The sequence below is a fragment of the Alosa sapidissima genome, chromosome 6, assembly GCF_018492685.1.
Source record: "Alosa sapidissima isolate fAloSap1 chromosome 6, fAloSap1.pri, whole genome shotgun sequence".
NCBI lineage: Eukaryota > Metazoa > Chordata > Actinopteri > Clupeiformes > Clupeidae > Alosa > Alosa sapidissima.
The window spans coordinates 36,451,402-36,464,988 of NC_055962.1; the positions used below are offsets into that span (position 1 = coordinate 36,451,402).

Consider the following 13,587-nt stretch of genomic DNA (forward strand, 5'->3'; position numbering starts at 1 on the left):
GGTCCGCACTATGCAAGTGCCAGTCTAGAGCTGTGCGCTACTGATGTTGTATATTGTGAACTAGGTTGTATTTTGTGTGCCGTTGATAGTGTGTTTTAGACCCCGTTGTGAACCAGCTGAACTGTGCTGTGCTGCGCTAGTGATGGCTTGTTTTAGTCTCTAATCTAGGTTGTGCTGTGCGCTAGTGATGGCTTGTTATAGTCCCTGATGTGATCTAGGTTGTGCTGTGTGTTAGTGATGCTTTGTTATAGTCCCTGATGTGATCTAGGTTGTGCTGTGTTGTAGTGATAATTCTTATAGTCCCTGATGTGATCTAGGTTGTGCTGTGTGTTAGTGATGCTTTGTTATAGTCCCTGATGTGATCTAGGTTGTGCTGTGTGTTAGTGATGCTTTGTTATAGTCTCTGATGTGATCTAGGTTGTGCTGTGTGTTAGTGATGCTTTGTTATAGTCCCTGATGTGACCTAGGTTGTGCTGTGTTGTAGTGATACTTTGTTATAGTCCCTGATGTGATCTAGGTTGTGCTGTGTGTTAGTGATGCTTTGTTATAGTCTCTGATGTGATCTAGGTTGTGCTATGTGTTAGTGATGCTTTGTTATAGCCCCTGATGTGATCTAGGTTGTGCTGTGTGTTAGTGATGCTTTGTTATAGTCTCTGATGTGATCTAGGTTGTGCTGTGTGTTAGTGATGCTTTGTTATAGTCCCTGATGTGATCTAGGTTGTGCTGTATTGTAGTGATGCCTGTTGTGAACTTGGTTGTGCTAGTTCCCTCATCACATGTTCCTCTATAAACACGCTTCATGCTGTGACCAGGAAGTGGGATGTAGCTACTGCATGCTAGGTGCTCTGTGACTCTGGCGCTGGCGTGTGAGGTCACACATTGTTTTTGTTGTTGCTGCTGCTGCTGTTGTTATTGACGAGACTCCTTTCCCACCCCCACATCCCCACCCCCCAGCACACAACATCAAGCAGGGAACCGTAAACAATGATGCATGGATCGTGCACAAGGACTGGCAAGCAGAACCCACCCTCCCTTCACAACCACCAGCCCCCACCTCCACCACCCCCAAACCACCATCAACACCCCCCCCCCCCCCCCCCCAACACACAGAGCACCAGAAGAAAACAGACACATGGCGACAGGGACAGGAGCCGACAGAGATATCTATCCACTGATGGTAGGCAGGCATCCGGATGGCAGGCAACAGGTCTCCCTCTGCAGATGCGCGAGGCGAGTGTGTTTGGGAGGAGGGGGGGGGGGGGGGATGAGGCAGCACAGCACAGCGCAGCTCAGCACAGCACAACGGTGAGCACATGTGACTAAAGCACCTCTCACTGCCGACTCGCTGGCTGGCTGTCTCACAGACTCTCTCTCGGGAAGAGAGTTGAGGGAAAGGGGGGGTGGGAGTTTTTCGGGCATGGTGGTGGTGGCAAGTAGCGAAGGGCGATGGGGCCCAGCGTTTGCTTCGTTACCTGTTGTGGATCTGAGAGTCGACGTGACAGTGGAGGATGTCACGGAGGGCAAGCAGTCGTCGTCTTGGGAATACCCAGCCTGTATTGCACGCAGGTAACTGTGGCTCCGCGTGCGGAACGAGCCGGGCAAGTCCAGCGCACCCATGGCCTGGCTCTCTAGTTCGCTAAAAACGGACTCGCAAACTGACTCAAACTGGCCATTGACCTCAGTCTCACTCACCTGAGAGACAAAAACAGGAATAGCAGTCCTTAGTTTTTCCTCTTCCACTCTCTCTCTCATTCTGATTCTTCCCCTTTATGCGGTGATGAATATGGAAGGAAGGTTAGCACGCAGACAACAACACAGGCAAACGTCTCACCTTGTCAGAGGGAGGAAACCTGCAAACGGTGTCTTGTGAATTAGAATCAGACACATCAATAGACTTCAACACACAGAAACACGAATAAAGAGAGAAGAGAATGAACAGAGACAGTTTCACTGAGGTGTAGACCAGATAAAACAGCATGGGATGTTTGCTCTTTCCTAGGCATGCGGCTATCCCTGAGGAATCTCCCACCCCATCCACTAATCACATGACAGGGAGCAATTCTCATTCCTAAACTACATCTCCTTTACCATATAGCTTGAAACCTAAGAGTATAGGCAGGCTAACCCAAATCCTAGAGGTAAAGACAGTTCTTATTGCACAGCTAAAACCTTTTATCTGAGCACAACCTTTATTGCACATCTGAAGCCGCCTGCACCAGCAGAGCGTAAGCTACAATACATCTTTGCCCTGTTCGATAGTAAATAGTCACTAACTTGGACTTTAGAAGCTACTAAAATATAATGGATTGTACCATGCAAATAGTTTCAGCGTTGTTGTAACTGAAATAAGTAAGTATATAACTTGTTATCTCAGTTAAGTGGTAGGAAGGTTACATTTAACCATGGAGTTACATTCTATGTCACATTTTAATCACTTGAACAGCGTCTGAACATTCTGCACGTGTATTACAAATCGTATTTACACGTTTTTATATTCCACACAATAAAGCAGCCATGGTGGCTGTAAATCTCTGGAAAACACGACACACGTAGAGAATGGGGTTGCTGAGATGGGGTTTCCGTCATCAGTCTATATTGATGGGTTGTCCATGGTGAAAATACACCAGTCTGCGACGATATTTTGATTTAGGAACAACTAACTTCGATGTAACTTAACTAGCAGTGATGCAACTGAAAAAGAATGCAGCGCTATTTTAAAAGTTTCAATGTTTTAAAAACATGTTACATGCAAACTTTTTATGGAACTTAAACTCAGCTGGTGCAATCGCCTGCTGGAACCTTGACTCCTAACGTCAACAGTTAGAACCTTGAATCTGACATTTCTAGAATAGAATCTTGTGATTGAAAGCAACCATGAGTACACAGCTAGACATTAGTTTCTTCAAGCATTAAACTGAAATGGTGGAATTTACATTATCTCAATACATACAAGTAAGCTTCTCTGAAGAAAAGTAAAAAATGAACTACTTACATCATGTAATACATGAAAGACATCCACTGTTCTTGTGTGAAAGTCTATGAAACCTACTCTGTACTCCTGAAAGCAAATAAGCCTGCTGTCGAGGTCTGAAACTCAATAAACCCACTTTTCACTTCGAAACCAGGATAATCCCATTGTAGACTTGTCAGCCAATAAGCAGCCCAGTCCTGCTGTGAATGCACTAGTTTATACTTACAGTACCACTCAAAACAGGTGGAGTGTGTGTGTGTGTGTGTGTGTGTGTGTGTGTGTGTGTGTGTGTGTGTGAGTGTGTCTGTCTGTGTTCAGAATAAAAATAGTAAGATGTAGTTGGAGACATCTAGTGTTAATGAAGAGGTATGGTGTATGTGTGTGTGTGCTGGTCTAATGAGAATACGTTGTTCTATTTGTGTCAGATGATCTCAGATGTCACATAATGAAGGTTTGTGTGTGCACATGTGTGTGTGAAGAGAGTGTGTGTATGTGTGTGTATGTTTGTGGGAGAGAGAGATTGTATTGTGTATGTATGTGTGTGTGTGTGTGTGTGTGTGTGTGTGTGTGTGTGTGTGTGGGGGAGACAGAGACTGTATTGTGTGTGTATGTGTTGTGTGTGTGTGTGGGAAATAGAGACTGTATTGTGTGTGTATGTGTTGTGTGTGTGGGAGACAGAGACTCTATTGTATGTATGTGTTGTGTGTGTGTGTGGGAGAGAGAGACTGTATTGTGTGTGTATGTGTTGTGTGTGTGTGTGGGAGACAGAGACAGTATTGTGTGTGTATGTGTTGTCTGTGTGTGTGTGTGTGTGTGTGGGAGAGAGAGACTGTATTGTGTGTGTATGTGTTGTGTGTGTGGGAGACAGAGACTCTATTGTGTGTATGTGGTGTGTGTGTGTGTGTGGGAGAGAGAGACTGTATTGTGTGTGTATGTGTTGTGTGTGTGTGTGGGAGACAGAGACATTATTGTGTGTGTATGTGTTGTGTGTGTGTGTGGGAGAGAGAGACTGTATTGTGTGTGTATGTGTTGTGTGTGTGCATTGATGTGGACTAGTGTGGACTCACCTGGCTGACGCAGCTTGCCTGGCTGAGAGTGCTCACTGCGCGCATGTAGCTCTGGTTGCGAGAGCGGTAGGGGGGGGGATGGTACGTGGTGGGGGGGTCCAGGCTCACGCTGGGGAGGGGACGCATGTCACGAGACGTCTGCAGGTGGTAGCCCTGACTGGTGAGGGGTGACGAGGAGAGGAGGAGAGAGAGGGTAAGGTGGCCATCACACTGAAAATACCGAAGCAGCAGCGGCGTGATTAAGTGTAACGCAATGCTTATACCATAATAACGTGATTAAGTGTAACGCAATGCTTATACCATAATAACGTGATTAAGTGTAACGCAATGCTTAGACCATAATAACGTGATTAAGTGTAACGCAATGCTTATACCATAATAACGTGATTAAGCGTAACGCAATGGTTACACCATAATAACGTGATTAAGCGTAACGCAATGGTTGCGTTATACCATAATAACGTGATTAAGTGTAACGCAATGCTTAGACCATAATAATGTGATTAATTGTAATGCAATGCTCAGACCATAATAATGTGCACACACATTAGTAAAGGTAAACTTAGACGCACACACACATAACTAAAGGTAAACCTAGATGGCCGGTGTCTAGTGAATGCTTTTATCCTGAGCACCGTACTACGGTGGCCTGGAATTGCAAAAAAAAATAACAATGGTAAATTAATTATTTACAAGATTAAAAACAAATGTACAAGTTTAAAAACAAATGTACACGTTTTTAAACAAATGTACAATGTTTTAAGCAAATTTAAAAAATTTTAAACAAATTTACAAGTTTTAAACAAATTTACAATGAGTGAACAAATTTACAAGTTTTTAAACAAATTGACAATGAGTGAACACATTTACAAGTTTTTAAACAAATGTACGTTTTTTACGGAAAGGGTAGGTACAATAGACAGAAGTAGTGGCTACAGGAAGTGAGATCTTTTCGAACAGTAGCGTGAGCCTGGTAAGATGCGTTAGCTTTCTCTCAATCAGACAGCACAGAGCAACAGCCAACGTACATTCTCTGGTATCACCATGTTCTGCCCCTACTGTGGCACCCCCACCAACCGTGGCCATTTCTGCCAGAACTGTGGCAAAAGCCTAACATTTCTGCCCTACGGAGACGATAAGGCGTCAAGTTATGGCCTCGATTAAAGTAGTAAATTATCTGACGAATAGTGGCTTCGCAATACATTTTAGCTAACAAGAAGGCTAGGAAGTGTGAAGTGTTTGATAGACCACATTTCCGTCTATTGTACCTACCCTTTTCGTAAAAAACGTACATTTGTTTAAAAACTTGTAAATTTGTTCACTCATTGTCAATTTGTTCACTCATTGTAAATTTGTTTAAAAAAATGTAAATTTGCTTAAAACATTGTACATTTAATTTTAATCTTGTAAATAATTCATTTACCATTGTTAATTTTTTTTACACTTCCAGGCCACCGTACCGTGCAGAGACTTGCAGTGGTCTGGAATCAAGTCCTGTCTGAACCACTTTAGCACACTTTAGTGAAGCGATATATTTATAGGTTATAGCGATGTCGAGGTGGAACCCACAACAGGTCTGAAGAGGGGGAGAAGGCGGGACAGAGGGAGCTAGAGGTGTTGGGAGATACAAGAGAAGAGAGGTGGACCAGTGAAGAGGCGGTGAAGAACTGGAAATGGAAGTCATTCTACACTCCCCCACAGTACTGGGGGCAGTTATGAGAGGTCTGCACTCCCCCACAGTACTGGGGGCAGTTATGAGAGGTCTGCACTCTCCCACAGTACTGGGGGCATTTAAATGAGAGTTCTACACTCTCCCAGTACTGGGGCAGTTATGAGAGGTCTGCACTCTCCCCACAGTACTGGGGGGCATTTAAATGAGAGTTCTACCACTCCCCCACAGTACTGGGGGGCAGTTATGAGAGTTCTACACTCCCCCACAGTACTGGGGGCAGTTATGAGAGGTCTGCACTCTCCACAGTACTGGGGGGCATTTAAATGAGAGTTCTACACTCTCCCAGTACTGGGGGCAGTTATGAGAGGTCTGCACTCTCCCACAGTACTGGGGGCATTTAAATGAGAGGTCTACACTCTCCCAGTACTGGGGGCAGTTATGACAGGTCTGCACTCTCCCACAGTACTGGGGGCATTTAAATGAGAGGTCTACACTCTCCCAGTACTGGGGGGCAGTTATGAGAGTTCTACACTCTCCCAGTACTGGGGGCAGTTATGAGAGGTCTGCACTCTCCCACAGTACTGGGGGCATTTAAATGAGAGTTCTGCACTCTCCCAGTACTGGGGGGCATTTAAATGAGAGTTCTGCACTCTCCCAGTACTGGGGGCAGTTATGAGAGGTCTGCACTCTCCCACAGTACTGGGGGCATTTAAATGAGAGGTCTGCACTCTCCCACAGTACTGGGGGCAGTTATGAGAGGTCTGCACTCTCCCAGTACTGGGGGCAGTTATGAGAGGTCTGCATATGGTGGTGGTGGGGGAGCAGCAGCAGTAGCACACAGAGATGACAAGTGACAAGAATTAAAATGCTGTTCAGGTTCAATCTTTTCAACTCTACACAGAATAAGAACAGATTTATGCACCAGATTATTTCATACCAAACTTGTTTTCCCTTCACAAAGAAGTGCAGCAAGTGCAGTTCTAGAAGTACAGCAATGTGTAAAGTAGTATTATTAAGACCGTATACGGGTTATTCCATCAGTTCAACACACACATATTGGTATTATGACTAATTGGACACATTAGCAAATATCTATGACCAAGGCGGTTTGAACTGATAGGAAATTACTCATACTTCGAGGGGACCTCTGGTCTCTCTCTCCTCTGCTCTGACGACCTCTGGTCTAGACTAAGTGGAGAGGAGAGAGGAGATGAGAGGAGAGGAGAGGAGAGGAGGAAGAAGGGATCAAGGAGTGTGTAGATGAGAGGAGAGGGGAGGAGAGGTGATGCGAGGGGAGAGAGGAGAGGAGAGGACAGGGGAGGAGAGGCGAGGAGAAAGGAGAGGAGGAAAAAAGGGATGGAGGGAGTGTGTAGATAAGAGGAGAGGAGTAGATGAGAGGAGAGGAGAGGAGTAGATGAGGAGGAGTAGATGAGAGGAGAGGAGAGGAGTAGATGAGGAGGAGTAGATGAGAGGAGAGGAGGAAAAAGGGATGGAGGAGTGTGTAGATAAGAGGAGAGGAGTAGATGAGGAGGAGTAGATGAGAGGAGAGGAAGAGGAGTAGATGAGGAGGAGTAGATGAGAGGAGAGGAGGAAAAAGGGATGGAGGAGTGTGTAGGAGAGGAGAGGAGAGGAGAGGGGGAGAGGAGAGGAGGAAGAAGAGATGGAGGAGTGTGTAGATGAGAGGAGAGGAGAGAGAGGAGAGGGGAGGAGTGTTGTAGATCGAGAGGGGATGAATGAAAGGGCTCTGTGGCACTGGGAAGGCACATGTCAGGAGGAGACCAGCTTCAGATAAAAGAGAAAGTGCCTCTCGGCTCTCTCTCTCCTCCCTCCCTCTCCCTCTCTCTCCCTCTCTCTCCCTCCTTTGCTCTCTCTCTCCCTCCTCTCTGCTCTCTCTCTCCCTCCCTCTCCCTCTCTCTGCTCTCTCTCTCCCTCTCCCTCCCCTCCCTCTCCCTCTCTCTGCTCTCTCCCTCTCTCTCTCTCTCCCTCCCTCTCTCTCTCTCTGCTCTCTCTTCCTCTTGCTCTCTCTCCCTGTGTGTATGTGTGGTGTGTGTCACCTGTAAGGGTGTGTGTGCGTGCTACGGTAAACCTACTGGTGTGTTTGTGTGTGTGTGTGTGTGTGTGTGTGGTGTAAAACACAACATGCTTTTTGCTCATAGCCTACATACACATCATTGTATGCATTATACAACCCCAAATCAGAAAATGTTGGGACACTATGTAAAATGCAAATAAAAACAGAATGTAGTCATCTGCAAATCTTGTAAACTCATATTAAGTTGCTAAACATGAAAAACATTACTAAGAATACCCCATACTGCTGAGGAACTGAAATCCTATATCAGACAAGAATGGGACAACATTTAATTCTCAAAACTCTAGCAACTGGTCTCCTCAGTTCCTAAACATTTACAGAATAAATGAAGAGGTGAAGCAGCACAGTAGTAAAAATTCCCTGGCCCAACTTTGAAACATTGCCGACATCAAATAAAAAAAAAATATGTGAAATAGGTCAAATATTCTTTTTCAACATTTGATATGTTGTCTAAGTCGTTGTTGCTGCTAAATATGGGTTTACGAGACCATTATATTATTATAGTTTGGTTTTATTTGCAACGTCCCAACATTTTCTGATTTGGGGTTGTAAGTTGGTTGCATGAGGCTGAGGTAATGCCTTGGAAGGAGCTGCATGTTGGGTTACAGTGACATGTACGCCTTTAGGGGTCCAGGGTCCATGATGTGGTCTCTATATGGGGGGGGGGTGGGGTCCACGATGTGGTCTCTAATTTGGGGGGGGGGGGGGGGGGGGGGGGGAGTCCATGATGTGGTCTCTATATGGGGGGGGGGTCCACGATGTGGTCTCTATATGGGGGGGGGGGGGCCACGATGTGGTCTCTATATGGGGGTCCCATGGAGCATGACAACATGAAGTGAAAGCACATACACACCTTTGTGTCTCTGTATGGCCAACATGAGGACACGGGCGCTAAGTGGAATCGCTCCTCTCATCGTTTGTGTTAGGAAGGGGTTGTGAAACAGTGAACCAAATTGTACAGGTGCCGTTATGGGTCTGTGTGTGTGGTCTCGGTATGACCGACATGGCACAAGAAATGTCCACATGTCATCATTAATGTTATAAAGGGATTGTAAAACAGTGAACAAAATTGTACAGATCAACTTTGGGTTCTAGCTGTGGTCTTTCCATGTCTAGGTACCTCTGGGGTTGTAGGTGTGGTCTCTGTATGCGAGGGTACCTGTGGGGTTCTAGGTGTGGTCTCTGTATACGCAGGTACCTGTGGGGTTCTAGGTGTGGTCTCTGTATGGCCGACTTAAGGACGAGGGCGTCAGGGCGGACGGTCTTGGTCGGGGAGCTCTTGGGGCTTGGGTCGGACTCTCCGGCGCTCTCCTCGTCTCCCATGGCCTTCACGTAGCTGCTGCTCCGCATCCGCCGGCACGGAATCTCATCATCGCCAGGGTAACCCCTCCACTCGTCCCCGGGAACCTGTGCCCCACCACCGCCACGACAGAAGACAAACCCGAACATCAGTCAAACAGGGAAGCAGTGGTGTAGATGGTAGTGGTGTAGATGGGTGTAGATGGTAGTGGTGTAGATGGGTGTAGATGGTAGTGGTGTAGATGGGTGTAGATGGGTGTAGATGAGTGTAGATGGTAGTGGTGTAGATGGTTGTAGATGGCAGTGGTGTAGATGGGTGTAGATGGTAGTGGTGTAGATCGGTGTAGATGGCAGTGGTGTAGATGGCAGTGGTGTAGATGGGTGTAGATGGTAGTGGTGTAGATGGGTGTAGATGGCAGTGGTGTAGATGGGTGTAGATGGTAGTGGTGTAGATGGCAGTGGTGTAGATGGGTGTAGATGGTAGTGGTGTAGATGGGAGTGGTGTAGATGGCAGTGGTGTAGATGGGTGTAGATGGTAGTGGTGTAGATGGCAGTGGTGTAGATGGGTGTAGATGGTAGTGGTGTAGATAGGTGTAGATGGTAGTGGTGTAGATGGGTGTAGATGCTAGTGGTGTAGATGGCAGTGGTGTAGATGGGTGTAGATGGTAGTGGTATAGATGGTAGTGGTGTAGATGGGTGTAGATGGCAGTGGTGTAGATGGGTGTAGATGGTAGTGGTCTAGATGGGTGTAGATGAGTGTAGATGGCAGTGGTGTAGATGGTAGCATGCATGTCCCACACCACATACAGTCTCAGCTCCCAAGGAGAGGATCGGGATCGAGTCTTATCTCCCACCCATCTCTCCTCTCATTTCCCACCACTATCTACACCAATGAATGGATGAATGAACTATGTTACCTCTCTACTGCCCTGTCCCAAACACAAATGAATGGATGAATGAATTTAATAGATGAATGGATGATATTACCAAACCATGCCTGTATGCATGTGGCTCGGCAATATGAACGGCGACCACGCAAGGATAACATCTAAATAAAACGTTATTTATTAGAGTAAATAAGAGAGAAAATGTCCGGATAAGTGTGGCAAGAAACAGGAGTGTCATCATGTAAGTCTGAATGAATGCAGTGTGGTGTGTAAAGCAAAGCAAAGGTGCAAAGCGGTCTAAGGTGGGGAGGAGGAGGAACGCTTAGGGTAGCCTGTTATGTCCCAGCCTGTTATGTCCCAGTAGCTTAGTTAGGGCAGACGAGGCACGCCTGACTACTAGGCTCCACCCCTGCAATGCAGACAGGAGAGGAAAGAACACAAACAAAGGCAGGGCCCTATCAATGAATGAATTAAGAATGAATGAACGATGAATGAATGAATGAACGATGAATGAATGGATGGATGGATGGATGAATGCACCAATTAATACACTACAGCAGTGACCTATAGATATCTTTGTCTTCATTCTCATATCGCTGTAAAATGGACACAATAAACCATAAAAAAGCAATTTCCCTGCCTCACAAAAGTCCACTGAGACCAAGTTTATCTTCTCGGGGGGGAAACAAGAATCACTTCCATGAAATGCTGAAGAAACTATTATGGCTTGTCTCACTACAGACCTTTCAAAGCTCAGGTGGATCCGTTTATTATGGATTGTGCTCCCATTTCACAGTCACGGGACAACAAGAGGTCTATTAACATCACAACGACACCATAGCCAATCAATTGTAACCACTCTACAACCAACCAATCATATCAAAAGCACAGCAGCATTCCATAGTGATAGTAAGTAAACATCAACATCTGGAACAGGCAAACAAAGTTAAGTAAGCCACCATGATTCTTTTTTTTAACCTTAATTCTTAATTTAGTGATGTAAATATGTTATACTTATGTTTTCCTTGTGTATTAGAGTTCCCTTGGTCTAGTCTTATCCTGTTTGAGCTCACCAAACCAAATCCCTAACCAACTACTGTATGTTGAAATGGCAATAAGTCAATCTTTATCTTGATCATAACCCCATACCCAACCAAATCAACCAATTCATGTACAGTAAACCAACACACAGGAATAGCACAGACATATGAATTTAGACAAAGCATGACAGTGAAGCCTCTTGCGTATTGAAGCTCTAGTGTAAAGTGCAAAGGTGGTTTAAGCTTAATCTACAAAACATGTCTCAGTGTTTATGCATAGTAATACTCAACATAGTAGTAGCATCAGTACTCAAATACATAATGGTACAGCAACCTACGGCCTAAATATGATGTGAAATGTTTGTGTGATTTCAGTGTTTTCTGTGTCCAGTCCATTGTGAGTTATTGTGATGGATTTTTTTTTGGATCTTCATGTTTAACAGCCTGCAGTCCAGACGCACTAGTTGCAGCTACTCTGTGCTCTACTAATCACCACACACAGTGACACTGCGGCCTGGCCTTTTCTTAATCACACACTAATGGGTGTTTAGTGTGTGATTAGCGTCCAAAATCTGGCCTCTTTCTGAATAAATACTTCATTATCACTGGAACAAATAAAAGACAATGACATAAGTGATGTTAACTCGATTTAGTTAGGCTACTGAGGGATTGAGAAGGATAAAATATTTTATTAGTTAAAAGTTTTTCGTAACAGCTGTCGACTAGTCAACTAGTCATTATGTACTGGTACTTTAGGTTATCATTGCTATGCGGACGACACTCAACTTTACCTATCTTTCCCACCTGAGGACTCTAGCGTTTCCCATTGGATTAACATCCAGCTTGACTCATCTTCATTGACCCCAACAAGGTCGGCACGTAAACTTGGGCGTCGTAATTGATGATCGACTTAACTTCTTTGAGCATGTACTGTAGCCTCAATTGCAAAATCATGTTGGTTTGTCCTTTACAACATTAGGAAGATCAGACCTTATCTGACACGGACAAGATTCCACACAACTTCTTGAACAGGCCATAGTTATCTCCAAGCTGGACTATTGTAATTCACTGTTAGCTGGCCTACCTGCTGCTTATGTAGTAAGATCCATTTCACTTGTACAACCCCCACACATGTGACAAAACCTACTATGACTACGACTATAACCACACTACACTCACCATGTCACAAACTGTGTTGCCTATTTTATGGTTTTATGGTAACAACAATACAAAGTTATATTGGTAAGATAACATTAAGGAGAATAGCAATAATAAACAACAATGTCAATTCAGTCAATAGCCTAATGAAAATAAATAAATACTATAATATTTTATGATGAGCAAAATGGGCTCAGATGGCAATGGCAAATGTGCATGTGTTTGTTTATTTCCGCAGGCCATTCTTCATGTTCCACAGAGGAACAGGAACCGGTAATGACGATGGGAAGAGATAGAAGATCAAGAGAAATAGACATATTAATAATGAAATAAATTAATAAAAAAGAATGAAATATGTATGAATGAATTGTTAAGGATAATATTTTAGTGTACTGAAAAATGCATTATTTACTAAAGGCAATTAGTCTAATAAATGACCTGTCTCCTCACGTTGCCGTAGATACCAGTAGATGTTTTGAGGAGCTCCTTGACTACTCTTGTAAAGCGCCACACTGCCATAGCGTCTGCTTCCATTCCTAATGTGTGTAATCTGAGGCACCGCACTGCCATAGCGTCTGCTTCCATTCCTAATGTGTGTAATCTGAGACGCACTGTCATAGCGTCTGCTTCCGATCTTAATGTGTGTAACCTGAGACGCACTGCCATAGCGTCTACTTCCTGTGTAATCTGAGGTGCCGCACTGCCATAGCGTCTACTTCCTGTGTAATCTGAGGTGCCGCACTGCCATAGCGTCTACTTCCTGTGTAATCTGAGGTGCCGCACTGCCATAGCGTCTGCTTCCGTTCCTAATGTGTGTAATCTGAGGTTATCAGGGCCAAGTGCACACATTATGAGGGGCAAATGCTCTCACACTCTCTGACACCTGCATACGCTCTTAGTTCATTATAACGGAGGCATTATCGTCATGATAAATGACAGGCTCCTTCTGCCAAGAGGGCACTCTGGCTGTAGCACTGAGGCCCAGTAAGCACCGGGGGTGAGAGCTTTAGTAGATCTCTGCGTCCGCCTGCGGACCACTCCTGTAATGTACTGTATCTCCATGTGAGCCTGTGGACCGCTCCTGTAATGTATCTCCATGTGCGCCCGCGGACCGCTCCTTGTGTGAATATGAAGATGAATGGGCACTGAGCATGCTGTAGGTCAGAGCTGCTCTGTCCTGCTGTTGTCATCTCCCTGCACTGCGTAAGGTGCCTCTGCACCCGCCACCATCACCACCCCCCTGCATAAGGCACATGTGATTAAAGGCACACTATGCAAGATTTTCACCTTTATGAAGCCAATTTGATGGTAAACGAACTTGTAATAGGCAAATCGTTCACCTAGCATAGCTATACAGCATAGACGTAGCGAGTCCCTACCGAGAAAACCAGCCATGCAACT

At 45.1% G+C, this 13,587-nt stretch overlaps 1 protein-coding gene across 2 annotated transcripts in view; it reads right to left on the reverse strand.

Annotated features, from left to right (window-relative positions):
- Positions 1-13,587, reverse strand: part of LOC121712320 (disks large-associated protein 2-like) — a 95,155-nt gene that overhangs the window by 33,979 nt on the left and 47,589 nt on the right. For both annotated transcript variants that reach the window (XM_042096487.1, XM_042096485.1), the window contains exons 3-5: positions 9,001-9,209; positions 4,039-4,195; positions 1,473-1,692 (exon numbers count right to left, since the gene is read on the reverse strand). In XM_042096487.1, coding sequence (XP_041952421.1) covers positions 1,473-1,692; positions 4,039-4,195; positions 9,001-9,209 — 586 coding nt within the window. The remainder of the gene's footprint in view (positions 1-1,472; positions 1,693-4,038; positions 4,196-9,000; positions 9,210-13,587) is intronic.